Here is a 14,294-nt window from a genome sequence, read left to right on the forward strand (position 1 = left end):
TTTTTTGAGACAGGGTCTCACTCTGTTGCCCAAGCTGTAGTGGCATGGTCACAGTTCACTGCAGCCTCCCCAGGCTTAGGCGTTCCTCCCACCTCAGTCTCCCAAGTAGCTAGGACTACAGGCTTGTACCACCACTCTGGGTTAATTTTTCTATTTTTTGTAGAGACAGGGTTTCACCATGTCGCCCAGGCTGGTCTTGAACTCCTGTACTGAAGCAGTCCTCCCACCTTGGCCTCCCAAAGTGCTGGGTTTACAGGTGTGATCCACAACTCCCAGCCTATATACTTAAGATACTTCTAAACCATTTGTGTTCAACTTCTGTTCTTGCCCCATAGTCGCCTTGAGACTCATCACTTAGCCAACTCCAAAAGCATTGCTGATTACTGTGAATTTTACTAAGGTTTTCTTAAGACGGTTTCATTGTCTCAGAATTGTTTCTGAAATATCCTGTTACCTGTCTACCTGATTTTCTCCTGTCTTCAGGGTTCCATTTCCTGTCCTCCTGCCTGTCATTATACCTTCCATAAGCCCCTGCTTTTGTCCCAGCACTTTTCCCTCTGTCAGTTTACATACCCCACCAAGCAAAACAAAAATAGCAAAACAGTAATGCCTTCTCAATCCTCAAATTGCTCAATCCTCAGATTGCTCCTCAATCTGGAAAATGTTTTATATCAAGCCCATTTATAAATCAAGGATTGGCAATTTTAAAAATTAAAATAAAGGAGAATTGGAAATAAAATGAATTGGCCGGGCACGGTGGTTTACGCCTGTAATCCCAGAACTTTGGGAGGCCGAGGTGGGTGGATCACTTGAGGTCAGGAGTTCGAGACCAGCCTGGCCAACATGGTGAAACCCTGTCTGTACTGAAAATACAAAAATTAACTGGGTGCGGTGGAGCGCACCTGTAATCCCAGATACTCAGGAGTCTGAGGCAGGAGAATCGCTTGAACCCAGGAGGCGGAGGCGGCAGTGAGCCGAGATCGTGCCACTACACTCCAGCCTGGGCGACAGAGCCAGACTCTGTCTCAAAAAAAAAAAAAAAAAAAAGAAAAAGAAAAAGTTTAATTCACGCAGAGCCAGCTGAACGGCAGACAGGAGTTTGGTTATTCAAATCAGCCTACCAGAAAATTCGGAGAATGGGGTTTTTAAAGAATGACTTGGCGGGTAGGGGGGCCAGGGATTGGAGAATGCTAATTTGTCAGGAGGGAGGTGAAATCACAGGGGATTGAAGTGGGCTCTTGCTGTCTTCTGTTGCTGAGTGGGATTGCAGAACTGGTTGAGCCAGATTATGGTCTGAGTGGCGCCAGCTCGTGCATCGGAATGCGCGGTCTGAAAAGTCTCCAGCACTAGTCTCAGGTTTTACAATAGTTATGTTATCCCTGAGAGCAATTGGGGAGGTTAGGAATCTTGTAGCCTCTGGCTGCAAGACTCCTAAATCATAATTTCTAATCTTGTGGCTAATTTGTTAGTTCTACAAAGGCAGACTGATCCCCAGGCAAGAATGGGGTTTGTTTTGGGAAAGGGCTGTTACAATCTTTGTTTCAAAGTGAAACTAGAAATTAAATTCCTCCTGTAGTTAGTCCGGTCTTCGCCCAGGAATGAACAAGGGCAGCTCGGAAGTGAGAAGCGTGGAGTGATTTAGGTCAGATCCCTTTCACTGTCGTAACTTTCTCACTGTTAGGATTTTTGCAAAGGCAGTTTCGTGAACGTACACAGACAGGCCCTTGCTATTATCCTTATTTTTTAGATAAGGATATCCAGGCGATGAGGAAGTTTTACTTCTGGGAACAGCCTGGATACGAAACCTTCACACGTCAGTGTCTTTTGGACATTTTCTCGTCAGTACAGCCCTGTTGAATGTTCTCACGATGGGGAGGTACGTGCTTAAAATGCGGGGAAGGTGCTTTCATTTCACCCCTGGTGAAACTAGGCGAGCTAATTTTTTTAAACATGATTTTTGGCCCCCTTGAACCACCGGCCTGGACTACGTTTCCCAGCAGGCTGTGCTCAAGACTACGGGTGCCTGCAGGAGGTCAGCGTCGTTTGCGGCGGCGCAGGCGCGGTGCGGGCGGCGGACGGGCGGGCGCTTCGCGGTTTGAATGGCTGCGGGCACGGGCCCTCACCTCACCTGAGGTCCGGCTGCCCAGGGGTGCGCTATGCCGTCGGGAGGTGACCAGTCGCCACCGCCCCCGCCTCCCCCTCCGGCGGCGGCAGCCTCGGATGAGGAGGAGGAGGACGACGGCGAGGCGGAAGACGCCGCGCCGCCTGCCGAGTCGCCCACCCCTCAGATCCAGCAGCGGTTCGACGAGCTGTGCAGCCGCCTCAACATGGACGAGGCGGCGCGGGCCGAGGCCTGGGACAGCTACCGCAGCATGAGCGAGAGCTACACGCTGGAGGTGCGCTCGTGGGCGGAGGGGCGCTTCCGGCCTAGTTGGCGTGAACCGGTGCCTTCGGAGCCACGTCGCGCGCCCCGAGAGACTCGGGCGGGTTGCGGGCTCCCAGCCCCGAGAAGGGTGGGGACTCCCTCTGCGCTACTCCGAGGCTCTTAGCCGCTGTGACGGCTAACCCGCTCTTGCCGCGCTTCCCTGCGGCTTCCGAATGGGGAACGCGTCTTGCTCTAAAGTAGCACAGCGAGGCTGAGATCGCGCTGGGGTCCCGTTGAGGAAAATGGGTGTGTGTGGCCCATCTGACCCCCCGCCCGCCTTGTTAGTAGAATGAACTAGTGTCGTTGTCAAGACCACACGGAGAAGGGGAGGGGACTTGCCCTTATTTGCATCGCGATTAACCGGGTTGTAGCACCTGGGTCTCCAGGCGTCTCCGTCTGTTCGCTTCCCCCTGTTAACCAAATTGCCTTTGCCCAGGCGTTTCAGTCAACGCGCTGAAGCGTTTTGGGCTGTGTTTACGTCTGTGTGAACAAATTAAGACTCATTTCTCCCCAGGCCAGATGAAATGAGCCCTCCGCCGACCCGGATATAGATACATGCCCCCATTTGTCACTAGGATCAGGACTGTGGCTACCTCGAGGGCTTTTTGGTCACCCCGGGCATTGCACAGGACTCCTGTTGTTGTCGCGATCCGGGTATATTAGGTCGCAGCCTTCGGACAGGGCTTGCAGATGAGAAAAATGGCCATTCTAGCCAGTGAGGGTCAGCTTTGTAGGCACCTCCCCTTCATGGGCCAATGGGAAGTGACACGGAAGTACGGATTGTTTATCAGCTGTTTCACTCTGTGTGTGGCGTTTAAACCTGAGGCCGTTTGATTTCTCAAGTAGTTTTATAATTAGTTTGTAGAAAGAGTAGGGCAAATAGGTCCAGGATGCAAAGCCTAACCAAGGTATTATTTAAATATGATGTTTTTCGCTATGTGTAGTGATGAGTGAGGTTATTTTTAATTTGTATTTGCATTAATAGAATTTTAATTCAATTTCTAGTTCCCTGTTTGAATTGTTAGTCTGCAGAAGAAAGATAGTGTATGGTGGCTTTAGAACCCGACAGACCTGAAACTGCTGGAAAAGTTCAGTATGGTGATCTCTAAACTGGAGATATTTGTGTTTACCTCACAGAGCTGTTCTGAAGATTAAATAAGGCAATAATGTAGTTTCTGGCACATAAAGCACCCATATGGACAGTGCTTTCAAGTTTACTAAGCTCTTTGTATATTTACATGATCTGGCTGAGTAAGCTATGTTCCTATTCCTCTCTCGGTGCCTTTCTGTAGTCTGGCAAAGAGAAGGACTGGTTGGCTTTTGTTTTTTGGTTTTTGGTTTTTTTTTTGGTAAATGGCCTTAAAGGCTTCTAAACAAGCTTTTATTTTACCCTCAGGATAATCCTGTAAATTAGATAGAACAAGCATTATCGCCATTTAGTTGAGGTATTTCAGCTCATAGCGGTTAAGTTGTATGAAGTCTAGTGATACACGAGCAAGTATCACGTAATAGCTGGTTAGTAAATTATTTTTGAAAACACGTTTGATTACTCAGTTCTTTTGATTACTGAGACTTTAGTTTCAGCTTCTTAGCCCAGTTTATTCAGTAAATGATTTACTCAGTAAAATATTCATCAGATATTTCTTGAGCACCTATTACTTGCTACACACTGTTCTAAGAGCTGGATATAGAGCAGCAAACCTGCTCTTGTGGGGCTTACGGTGAGGTACACTGTGAGAATGTGGGATGTCATTCTCATGGGAGTGTAAGAGAAAATAAAGTTCTTATGATATTTAATACAGAATACTGGTTATGGAATTTTAACTTGATTTCTTGTATTTTCTGTGCATTTTTAACCTGTAACTCATTCTTACAGTCCTCAGCCAAGAAAATGCAGCCTCTGAGACTGTTAAGTAATTTCCCCACTGTTATAGCTACTGTATGGCAGAGCCGGAATTTGAAACCAGATCTATTTGACCCTATAAGATATGGCCATGAGATGTTAATTTTGAGGATAACTATTTTTTAGTATTATGGAATTTTTCAACATATATTTTTTAGGACCAAAGATAAACTAGGCACAGAGTCTACTCTTTGCATAAATTATTTAAAAGAGCTTCGCGCTCCATTTTGTCATCTAAGCACTGTAAAATTCTCACAAGACTAATTCTTCTTTTTAGGAATGATATAGTTGTACACTTTCTTTTTTTTTTTTCTCCCTCCACCATCCAAGTAGTTGTGAATTTTCTAGAGCCAAAAGAGAACATTATAGATTCTCTTTTAAACCCTTTATTGAAGCACAGGATAATGCTGTGACTGACTTAACTTTATACTAAGAGATGTTGATATAGTAGAGAAATGCAGTAGTTATGCATCTAAATTTGCTTTTACATCATAAATCAAGAATATTATGAAACCATCTCCCAGAGACATATGTAATACACAAATCTTGGCTGTTTCTTTTTTTTTTTTTTACAATAGAACATCTATGCTATTGATACATATAAGTGGGTTTGTAAGACAGTCTATGTGTAAATGTGAAAAATGAAGAATTTCCAGTTCTTCTCATTTTCATTTAGACCAGTAATGAATACATTGAAGCTAAAGGACATCTTCCATCCTTCCTCGCTTTTATAGGGAGAGGAAAGTTGTATCAATTCTTGAATAAAAAGAATTGTGACAATGGTCTTTTACAAACAGTGCCTTAAAAATTATTATTTTTGAATGATATCTGGTAGTGGATCCACAATAGTCTCATTTGGTTATACAAATAAATTTTATGTGTTCATGTATGTGTTTTGATTAGGTATAAAATTAGTGGCTGAATATCCATTCAAGCTTAATTTTGTATTTCTATCACTTTTCTAGATTTTGAGCAAGATTAAAAATATAAACAATAGGCCAGGCGTGGGGGCTCACGCCTGTAATCCCACCACTTTGGGAGGCCTAAGTGGACGGGTCACAAGGTCAGGAGATCGAGACCATCCTGGCTAACACATTGAAACCCAGTCTCTACTAAAAATACAAAAAATTAGCCGAGCGTGGTGGTGGGTGCCTGTAGTCCCAGCTACTCAGGAGGCTGAGGCAGGAGAATGGTGTGAACCTGGGGGGGCAGAGCTTGGAGTGAGCCGAGATGGAGCCACTGCACTCCAGCCTGGGTGACAGAGTAAGACTCCATTTAAAAAAAAAAAAAAAAATTAAAAAAAAAAAACCAATAATATTGTTTCCATTACTATGGCTATATAACAAATTGCCTTAAAACTTAGGGGCAGAAAACAATTTGTTTTGGTCACAGGTTCTGTGAGTAAGGAATTCAGGCCGGGGACAGTGTGGATGTCATGTTTCTGCATCAAAATGACTGGTACCTCACCTGGAAGACTTGAGCAACTAGGTACTGGCACAGCTGGAGCTCGTTGGGCATCTCTGTATGTTTGTTCCATGTGGTCTCACCAGCATGGTGATCCAGGGTAGCTGAATTCTTACATGTTGGTTCAGGACTCCCAAGGCACATGTCCTAAGAGAGAGAACCAAGTGGAATCTATACTGCCTTGTATAATCTTTTAGAAATACATAGTTTCACTTCTACCTCTGCAATTATTGATAGAGATAGTTAATCAATGTGAGGGAACGCAGACCCTTGCCCAGGTCCAAGGTGAGGGAACCCTCTCTACCTCTCAGTGGAATAATGTCAATGTCACATTATAAGAAGAGCTTATGGGGCTGGGTACAGTGGCTCACACCTGTAATCCCAGCACTTTGGAAGGCCAAGGTGGATGGATCACTTGAGGCCAGGAGTTCAAGACCAACCTGGGCAACATGACAAAACCCTGTCTCTACAAAAAATACAAAAATTAGCCAGGTGTGGTGGTGCGCGTCTGTAGTCCCAGCTACTTGGGAGGCTGAGGTAGGAGGAGTGCTTGAACCTGGGAGGTGGAGGTTGCGGTGAGCCAAGATTGTGCCACTGCACTCCAGCCTGGGTGACAGAGCAAGACTCCATCTCAAAAAAAAAAAAAAAAAAGAGCGTATGAGATCGGGTCATCATTGAAAATAAGTTTCCCACAAAAGTATAAACAACACTTTCAATTTAAACATACTTTTAAAAATATTGAAATATATATGTAGCTTATTAACTAAAAATCAATTTTCTCTTCTTTTACAGGGAAATGATCTTCATTGGTTAGCATGTGCCTTATATGTGGCTTGCAGAAAATCTGTTCCAACTGTAAGCAAAGGGACAGTGGAAGGAAACTATGTATCTTTAACTAGAATCCTGAAATGTTCAGAGCAGAGGTAACTATGTTAGAGTTTGAGAAGTAGAGTATGGCTAATGTAAGTTCATAAATCATAGCGATAGTAAGAATTATCTCTGTATATCATTTTCTGAGCATTTGTACCTGTGGACTGGTGAAATTAGATGCTAAAACTAGCATCTAATGATTTTCCTTTCTTTATATCACAGTTAATATCCATTATATTTTACTTCTTTGGTGAAAATATTTAAATTTTAATGTTTTAGGCACTTGTATGGCAGAATTTATTTTTAAAGGTTAGGACATTGTGTAATATTGGGAGAAATGAAGGATATTAAGAAACTTTAGGAGATACTCCAAGTTGAAAAGGTAAATAAAATATTATTTGCTATTATACTTAGAAATATGTGCACACGACTTGTGGTCTTAATATAAATGGAACATGTAAGTATTTCTCAGTTTCCTGTTTGGAGGATAAATGACATGATTATAATCCATTTTAGAAAGGGTCAAATATATTTAAAAGAAGAGACAGAAATTATCTGTTGTGTAATTAAATTGATGACATTTATTTGTGCCTTTTAGGTGAATTTTCTTACATGGCTTATTAAAGATAAGTGGAAAAATGATGTTTAGCATTTTGGGGGAAATTACTACTGTCAAAATTTACGGAGTTAATGGTTAAAAAATCACTTACTAAATTAAAAAATTAACTGGGTGTGGTTGTGCATACCTGCAGGCCTAGCTATTTGGGAGGCTGAGATGGGAGGATCACTTGAGCCCTGAATGATGGAGCAGCACTGCACTCCAGCCGGGGCGACAGAGCAAGACCTTGTCTCCAAAAAAAAAGAAGGTTACTATTAAAATAATTAGCAGGCTGGGTGCAGTGGCTCACGCCTGTAATCCCAGCACTTTTGGAGGCCGAGGTGTGTGGATCACTTGAGGTCAGGAATTGGAGATCAGCCTGGCCAATATGGTGAAACCCCGTCTCAACTAAAAATACAAAAATTAGCTGAGTGTGGTGGCGTGGGCCTGTAATCTTAGCTACTGAGGAAGCTGAGGCAGGAAAATCACTTGAGTCCAGGAGGCAGAGGTTGCAGTGAGCACCATTGCACTCCAGCCTGGGTGACAAGAGCGAGACTCCATCTCAAAATAAATAAATAAAATATTTCACAATGTCATGTTTTAGCTGACATTGTGAATTTTAGTAATCTTTTTTTAACGTTTAACTCCATCCTGAGTTACATTGACCAAAGAATCAGTATCTAGAATTATATAAGAAACTACTAACAGGGTTAATAAAATGAATAAAGAATATGACTTCACAAAGGTTATAATTCACATAGCTAATAGATACAGGAAGAGATATTCAGTGTCACTAATAAAGACTTTCAAAGTAGAAAGATAACATTTCATTCTTTTTTTTTTTTGAGATGGAGTCTCACTCTTTCACCCAGGCCAGGGTGCAGGGGTGTGATCTCAGCTCACTGCAGCCTCCGCCTCCCAGGTTCAAACAATTCTCCCGCCGTGGCCTCCCAAGTAGCTGGGATTACAGGTGCGTGCCACCACACCTGGCTAATTTTTTGTATTTTTAGTAGAGACGGAGTTTCACCATGTTGGCCAGGCTGATTTCCAACTCCCGACCTCAGGTGATCCACCCGCCTTGGACTCCCAAAGTGCTGGCATTACAGGTGTGAGCCACCGTGCCTGGCCAACATTTTATTCTTATCATTGGGAAAATTTGAAGTCTGGTATACCAAGTTTGGTCACTGTACAGGGAAACAGGAACTCTTTTTTTTTTATTTTTCAGTTCATTTTTTTTTTTTTTTTTTTTGAGATAGAGTCTCACTCTGCTGCCCAGGCTGGAGTGCAGTAGCTCAATCTCTACTCACTGCAACCTCCACTCCCCAGGTTCAAGTGATTCTCATGCTTCAGCCTCCCAGAGTAGCTGGGATAAAGGCACATGCCACTATACCTGACTAATTTTTGTATTTTTTGTGGAGACTGGGTTTCACCATGTTGACCAGGCTAGTCTCGAACTCCTGACCTCAAGTGATCCACCTGCCTCGGTCTCCCAAAGTGCTGGGATTACAGGCATGAGCCACTGCGCTCAGCCAGGAACTCTATATTGCTGGTGTACATTGGTGAGAGTCAGAATTGACACAACTACTTTACTAGGAAATTTGGTGGTATCTAGTAACATTGAAAGTGCACATTCTCTTACTGTACTTCTTGGAGTAGTCCCTAAAGAAACTCCTGCACACATGTATAAGGATGTTTTCATTACATTTTTTGTTATCATGGAATATTAGAAACAACCTAAATTTCCATTGGTTGGGGAGTGAATGCAAAAAGTCATTGTCTGTTCATATGAAAGAATGTTTTTAGCAATTAAAATGAATATATCTTACATATCAACATTAATGTCAGAAACATTATTGAGTGTGAAAAAGCATTGCAGAATACCACTGAAGTATACCATTTATATAAAATGTAAAAACATGTAATAAGTAATAAGATATTGCTTATTGTTTACACATACATGTGTATGTGTAGTAAGTGTGAAAACATAGGAAGGATTAAGACCAACTTTGGAATGGTGTTTATCTTTGGGGTAGAAGGGTAAGGATGGGATTAGGGAGGAGTATAAAATGGTAATTTTGACTGTTTCTTTTTCTTTTTCTTTTTTTTTTTTGAGATAGAGCCTCGCACTGTTGCCAGGCTGGAGTGCAGTGGCGTGATCTCGGCTCAATGCAACCTCTGCCTCCCAGATTTAAGTGATTTTCCTGCCTCAGCCTCCAGAGTAGCTGGGATTACAGGTGCCCGCCACCACGCCCAGCTAATTTTTTGTATTTTTAGTAGAGATCGGGTTTTACTATGTTGGCCAGGCTGGTTTCGAACTCCTGACCTTGTGAATCTCCCACCTCGGCCTCCCAAAGTGCTGGGATTACAGGCGTGAGCCACTGCGCCTAGCTTTGACTGTTTCTATAATGTTGCTAGTTTAAAAAAAAAATCTGAAGTGGCAGGGGGAGGTGGCTCACACCTGTAATCACAGTGTTCTAGGAAGCCAAAGTAGGAGCATCACTCAAGCCCAGGAGTCTGCAAGGAGCTGTGATCTTGCCACTGAACTCCAACATGGGTGATAGAGCGAAATCCTATCTCTTACAAAAACAAAACAAAAAGCAAAAATGACAAAATTTATTTAATGTGTTAACATTTAAAAAATCTGGCAGTGAACCAGCGTGAATGTTGGTTAGGTTACTCTTGTTAATTTTGGTTTGTATTTTCAAATATTTCATAGTTAACAAATACTTTAGGTAACTTAAACAAAATGGATTAGGAGGATCAGAGGAATATACCGATCTGTAAGAAATTAAGCTAGTCAGAGACATGAGTTGTGATTTTATTTCACTGTCTAAAAGTAATATAATTTAATGAGATAATATTGATTTACTTTTGAATATTTACTTTTGTATACTTTACCCTTATGTTAATTATGAAATATCTTGCTTGTCTTTAATGCCAGCTTAATCGAATTTTTTAATAAGATGAAGAAGTGGGAAGACATGGCAAATCTACCCCCACATTTCAGAGAACGTACTGAGAGATTAGAAAGAAACTTCACTGTTTCTGCTGTAATTTTTAAGAAATATGAACCCATTTTTCAGGACATCTTTAAATACCCTCAAGAGGAGCAACCTCGTCAGCAGCGAGGAAGGAAACAGCGGTAGGTTTTCTTGTTGGTTCATCAGGAATACACATTAGTCTGTGCTGCAGTGTTGATATTTTGCTAGTTTTTTTTTTCTAGTTTTAAAAAAGAAATAAGATTTAAAAAATTTTTTTCCCCAGTAGTTTTCTTTTAATGATGCTTTTTTTGCTTTTCATTGTGGGTTAGCCATGAAGAGTTTGGCTTTTTCCGTATTGCTAAATGTATACGGGTCTTTGTTTCTATAAACTTTCATTTTTCTTATTTTATTTTATTATTATTTTTTCCTCAGTGATCCTTGTTCTGAAACCTTCCTTTTTCATTTAAGCAACAAAAAATGCAGACTGTACAAGTCAGGGATTTTCACCCTTTCGCTGCCTTGGAGATGTATCTGTATCTGTATCTAGATATATATATTTTTTATTGCACAGGGGCCAGGCTAATCAATGTATTGTTCCAATTTTAGTATATGTGCTGCCGAAGGGAGCACTGCCCTAGATATAGATCACTATATTAACCACTGTATTTTCTACTAGTGATTGTATAGACTATTTTATGTCAAACTGAGTAATAATCCCCTTTAAATGACTTCTCTATGTATTTTGATGTTTATAATGAATTAAGAATAGAGAGACTGGATTGGGAAAAGACAGGAGAACTGAAACTATTATGAATTTGTGCTTTCCGATCACTTCTGCAAAGTCTATAAGCATGCTCTGACTCAGTGTTTTCTACCTTTCCTGATAGATAAAGGCAGTTATGGAATACACATTTTCCTTCTTTATCATTGAAAGTTTTTTCATAAAGTAGAAATGAAAATTCTAACAATTAGAAAAGTGCTGACAAGAAAAGTAAAGGGAAAGGAGTTAAAATTATTTGGCTAGAATAAATAATGTTTGCTTCTCTTTAAATATAAAAGTTTTCCCAGACTGTGAAGGATGTTTACAGTAAGAGTAACCTTTTAAAAATAAAATGGGGGAATGACAAACCAGGAGGAAAAAAATTTAAAAAAAAACTAGAACTATTTACATTTTAATATAGATGGCACCACTGATATAGAAGCATCTGGTCTAGCTCACTTACAGTTTTGGGGAATTGACTATTTAAAATGAAGTAGTCTGAGCCAGGCAGGGTGGCTCACACCTGTAATCCCAGCACTTTAGGAGGCCGAGGCAGGCGAATCACCTGAGGTCAGGAGTTCAAGACCAGCCTGGCCAACATGGCAAAACCCCGTCTCTACTAAAAATACAAAAATTAGCTGTGCATGGTGGTGCATGCCTATAATCCCAGCTACTCGGGAGGCTGAGTCAGTAGAATCCCTTGAACCGAGAGGCAGAAGTTGCGATGAGCCAAGATCGTACCATTGCACTCCAGCCTGGGCGACAAGAATGAAACTCCATCTCATAAATAAATAAGTAAACAAATAAAAGGAGGTATTCTGGCTGGGTGCCTGTAATCCTAGCACTTTGGGAGGCCAAGGCGGGTGGATCACTTGAGGTCGGGAGTTCGAGATCAGCCTGGCCAATGTGGCGAAACCCTGTCTCTACTAAAAATACAAAAAATTAGCAGGGTGTGGTGGTGAGTGCCTGTAATCCCAGCTACTTGGGAGGGAGAGGTGGAAGAATCACTTGAACCTTGGAGTTGGAGGTTGCAATGAGCCGAGATCACGCCACTGCACTCCAGCCTGGGCGATAGAGCAAGGCTCCGTTTTAATAATAAATAAATAAAATGACATATTCTCCTAGCACTTTGGGAGGCCAAGGCAGGTGGATTGCTTGAGGTCAGGAGTTCAAGACTATCCTGGCCAATGTGCCAAAACCCCATCTCCACTAAAAATAAAAAAATTAGGCAGGTATGGTGGTGTGTGCCTGTTGTCCCAGCTACTTGAGAGGCTGAGGCAGGTGAATCGCTTGAACCCAGGAGGCAGAGGTTTCAGTGAGCTGCGATCACCTCACTGCACTCCAGCCTAGGTGACAGAGTGAGACTTCATCTCCAAATAAATAAATAAAAAATGAAGTATTCTAAAGTTTGAATAGAAGCTTTGTATTGAGTCTGAGTGAGGCCAATGTGATCATTTATGGGAAGATATCTTCTTTCTTTGGAGTATCTGGAAAATAATTTCAGATTGCACTTGTTTTGATATTTCTTAGGATGTGTATACTACTTAATTCTAATTAAGAGAATTTTAAAAGGCCGTGTGCAGTGGCTCACACCTGATCCCAGCACTTTGGGAGGCTGAAGTGGACAGATCACTTGAGCCCAGGAGTTTGAGACCAGCCTGGACAGTATGGTGAAACTTCATCTCCACAAAAAATACAAAAATTAGCTTGGAGTGGTGGCGCACACGTGTGGTCCCAGCTACTGGGGAGGCTGAGGTGGGAGGATCACTTGAGCCTGGGAGGTTGAGGCTGCAGTGAGCTGTGCTCATACCACTGTACTCCAGTTTGGGTGACAGAGCAAGACCTTGTCTCAAAAAAAAAAAAGTAAATCACTTTATTAGAGATTTTACATTTTTAACACTTTGTATACTTTCTGTTAGCTCTTTCTGCTAACTATAGTCATAATGTATAGCACTTACTGAGCATTTACTTTGGGGCAGGGACTCTTTTAAGACTTCAATATGTATTACTTCAGTTAATCCCTCTGACAACCTTGTGATACTCATACTGTTATTACAGATAGAGAAAATAAGCCGCAGAGAGGTTAAGTAATTTGGCCAGGGTCACACAACTAAGGGTGGAGCTCTTATTGAAACTGACTGCAGGAACCCATGTGCTTTACTGTGACTATATACTGCATCTCTCACACACTATTTGAAAATGTGTCACTATTTGTTAGCACTTATCCACAGGAAATACTGTTAGGTATTATGTAGGACACAGGCATTTTTTAACACACCAAACCCCACAGTTTCTGTCTTCTGAGAGCTTACAGTACAGTCAGCGAGATGAGGCAGGTATGAAGATTCCAGTGCATGCAATGCAGTGTGTTATAAAAGTCCCATGACTACCAGAGGGAATACAGATGTAAAACTTAGCAGGAAAAGAAATCACTCTGGATGAGCCAGTCAGGTAAGTTTACGTGGAATAAGTAGAAATGGGTCTTGAAAGATGGGTACGATTTTGATAGGTGAATTTGAAGATACAGATAGCACCTTCTGTGTAGAGGAAACGAGAAGACACAAAAGCAGTAAAGCAAGAGGAAATGTAGGAGGTTAGTCAAGTTTTTTTTTCTAGAATTCTCAAGTTGTAGAGCCAGAATTAAGAGTAGCTTAAGTGTTAAGCTAAAAAAAATTGAATTTTATTTTGGTAGGCAACCAAAACTAGAAATAGTTTATCATGTGCCTATGGTAGAGAGGCTACTTTTAAAAGCAGAACACTGACATTTAATCCTTGCCATGGACTGGTGAATTAAGTACAGTATTGTACCCAAGTAGAATAATCTTTTGACAGATGAAATGACTAAGGCCCAGGTGAGCAAGTGTACCCTAGCTAATGGCAGTGCTGGAACTAAATCTAATCTAATCTTCTCCATGGAATTTCGTTCTTCTCGGCACCTTGTTAGAATAAGGCTGTTGGGATGTGGAGACCACAGATTTCTTGTCTAAAAGTTGTCAGAGGTTTTGGTAGAAAAGCCAAGCTTAAAGCAGGTCTGAAACTTAAGCAGACAACTTGGCAATATACAACAGGTACTCTTAATGGATGGAAGTATAAGGAATTATAGGAAGCTCATAATTTATATTAAAAAGGCCTTTTGTGATTTGATATAGTCTGGAATATCTTTAAGGAGGAAGGGAGGGATACAGGTCATTAGCTATGATAAAGGAGAAAAAAATGAGGACATATCTGACTGCATATAGTGGTCTTAAAGCAGCATAGCATTGCTGTGTCATCAAAAGAGCTATTTTTATTCA

General features: G+C 41.5%; 1 protein-coding gene across 2 annotated transcripts in view; it reads left to right on the forward strand.

Moving 5' to 3' along the window:
* Positions 1–2,022: 2,022 nt before the first annotated feature.
* Positions 2,023–14,294, forward strand: part of RBL2 (RB transcriptional corepressor like 2) — a 61,237-nt gene continuing 48,965 nt past the window's right edge. For both annotated transcript variants that reach the window (XM_063655145.1, XM_054453499.2), the window contains exons 1-3: positions 2,023–2,396; positions 6,585–6,715; positions 10,202–10,402. In XM_063655145.1, coding sequence (XP_063511215.1) covers positions 2,157–2,396; positions 6,585–6,715; positions 10,202–10,402 — 572 coding nt within the window. In that variant the 5' untranslated portion in view covers positions 2,023–2,156. The remainder of the gene's footprint in view (positions 2,397–6,584; positions 6,716–10,201; positions 10,403–14,294) is intronic.

Source organism: Pongo pygmaeus, chromosome 18 (assembly GCF_028885625.2).
Source record: "Pongo pygmaeus isolate AG05252 chromosome 18, NHGRI_mPonPyg2-v2.0_pri, whole genome shotgun sequence".
In the NCBI taxonomy this organism is placed as follows: domain Eukaryota; kingdom Metazoa; phylum Chordata; class Mammalia; order Primates; family Hominidae; genus Pongo; species Pongo pygmaeus.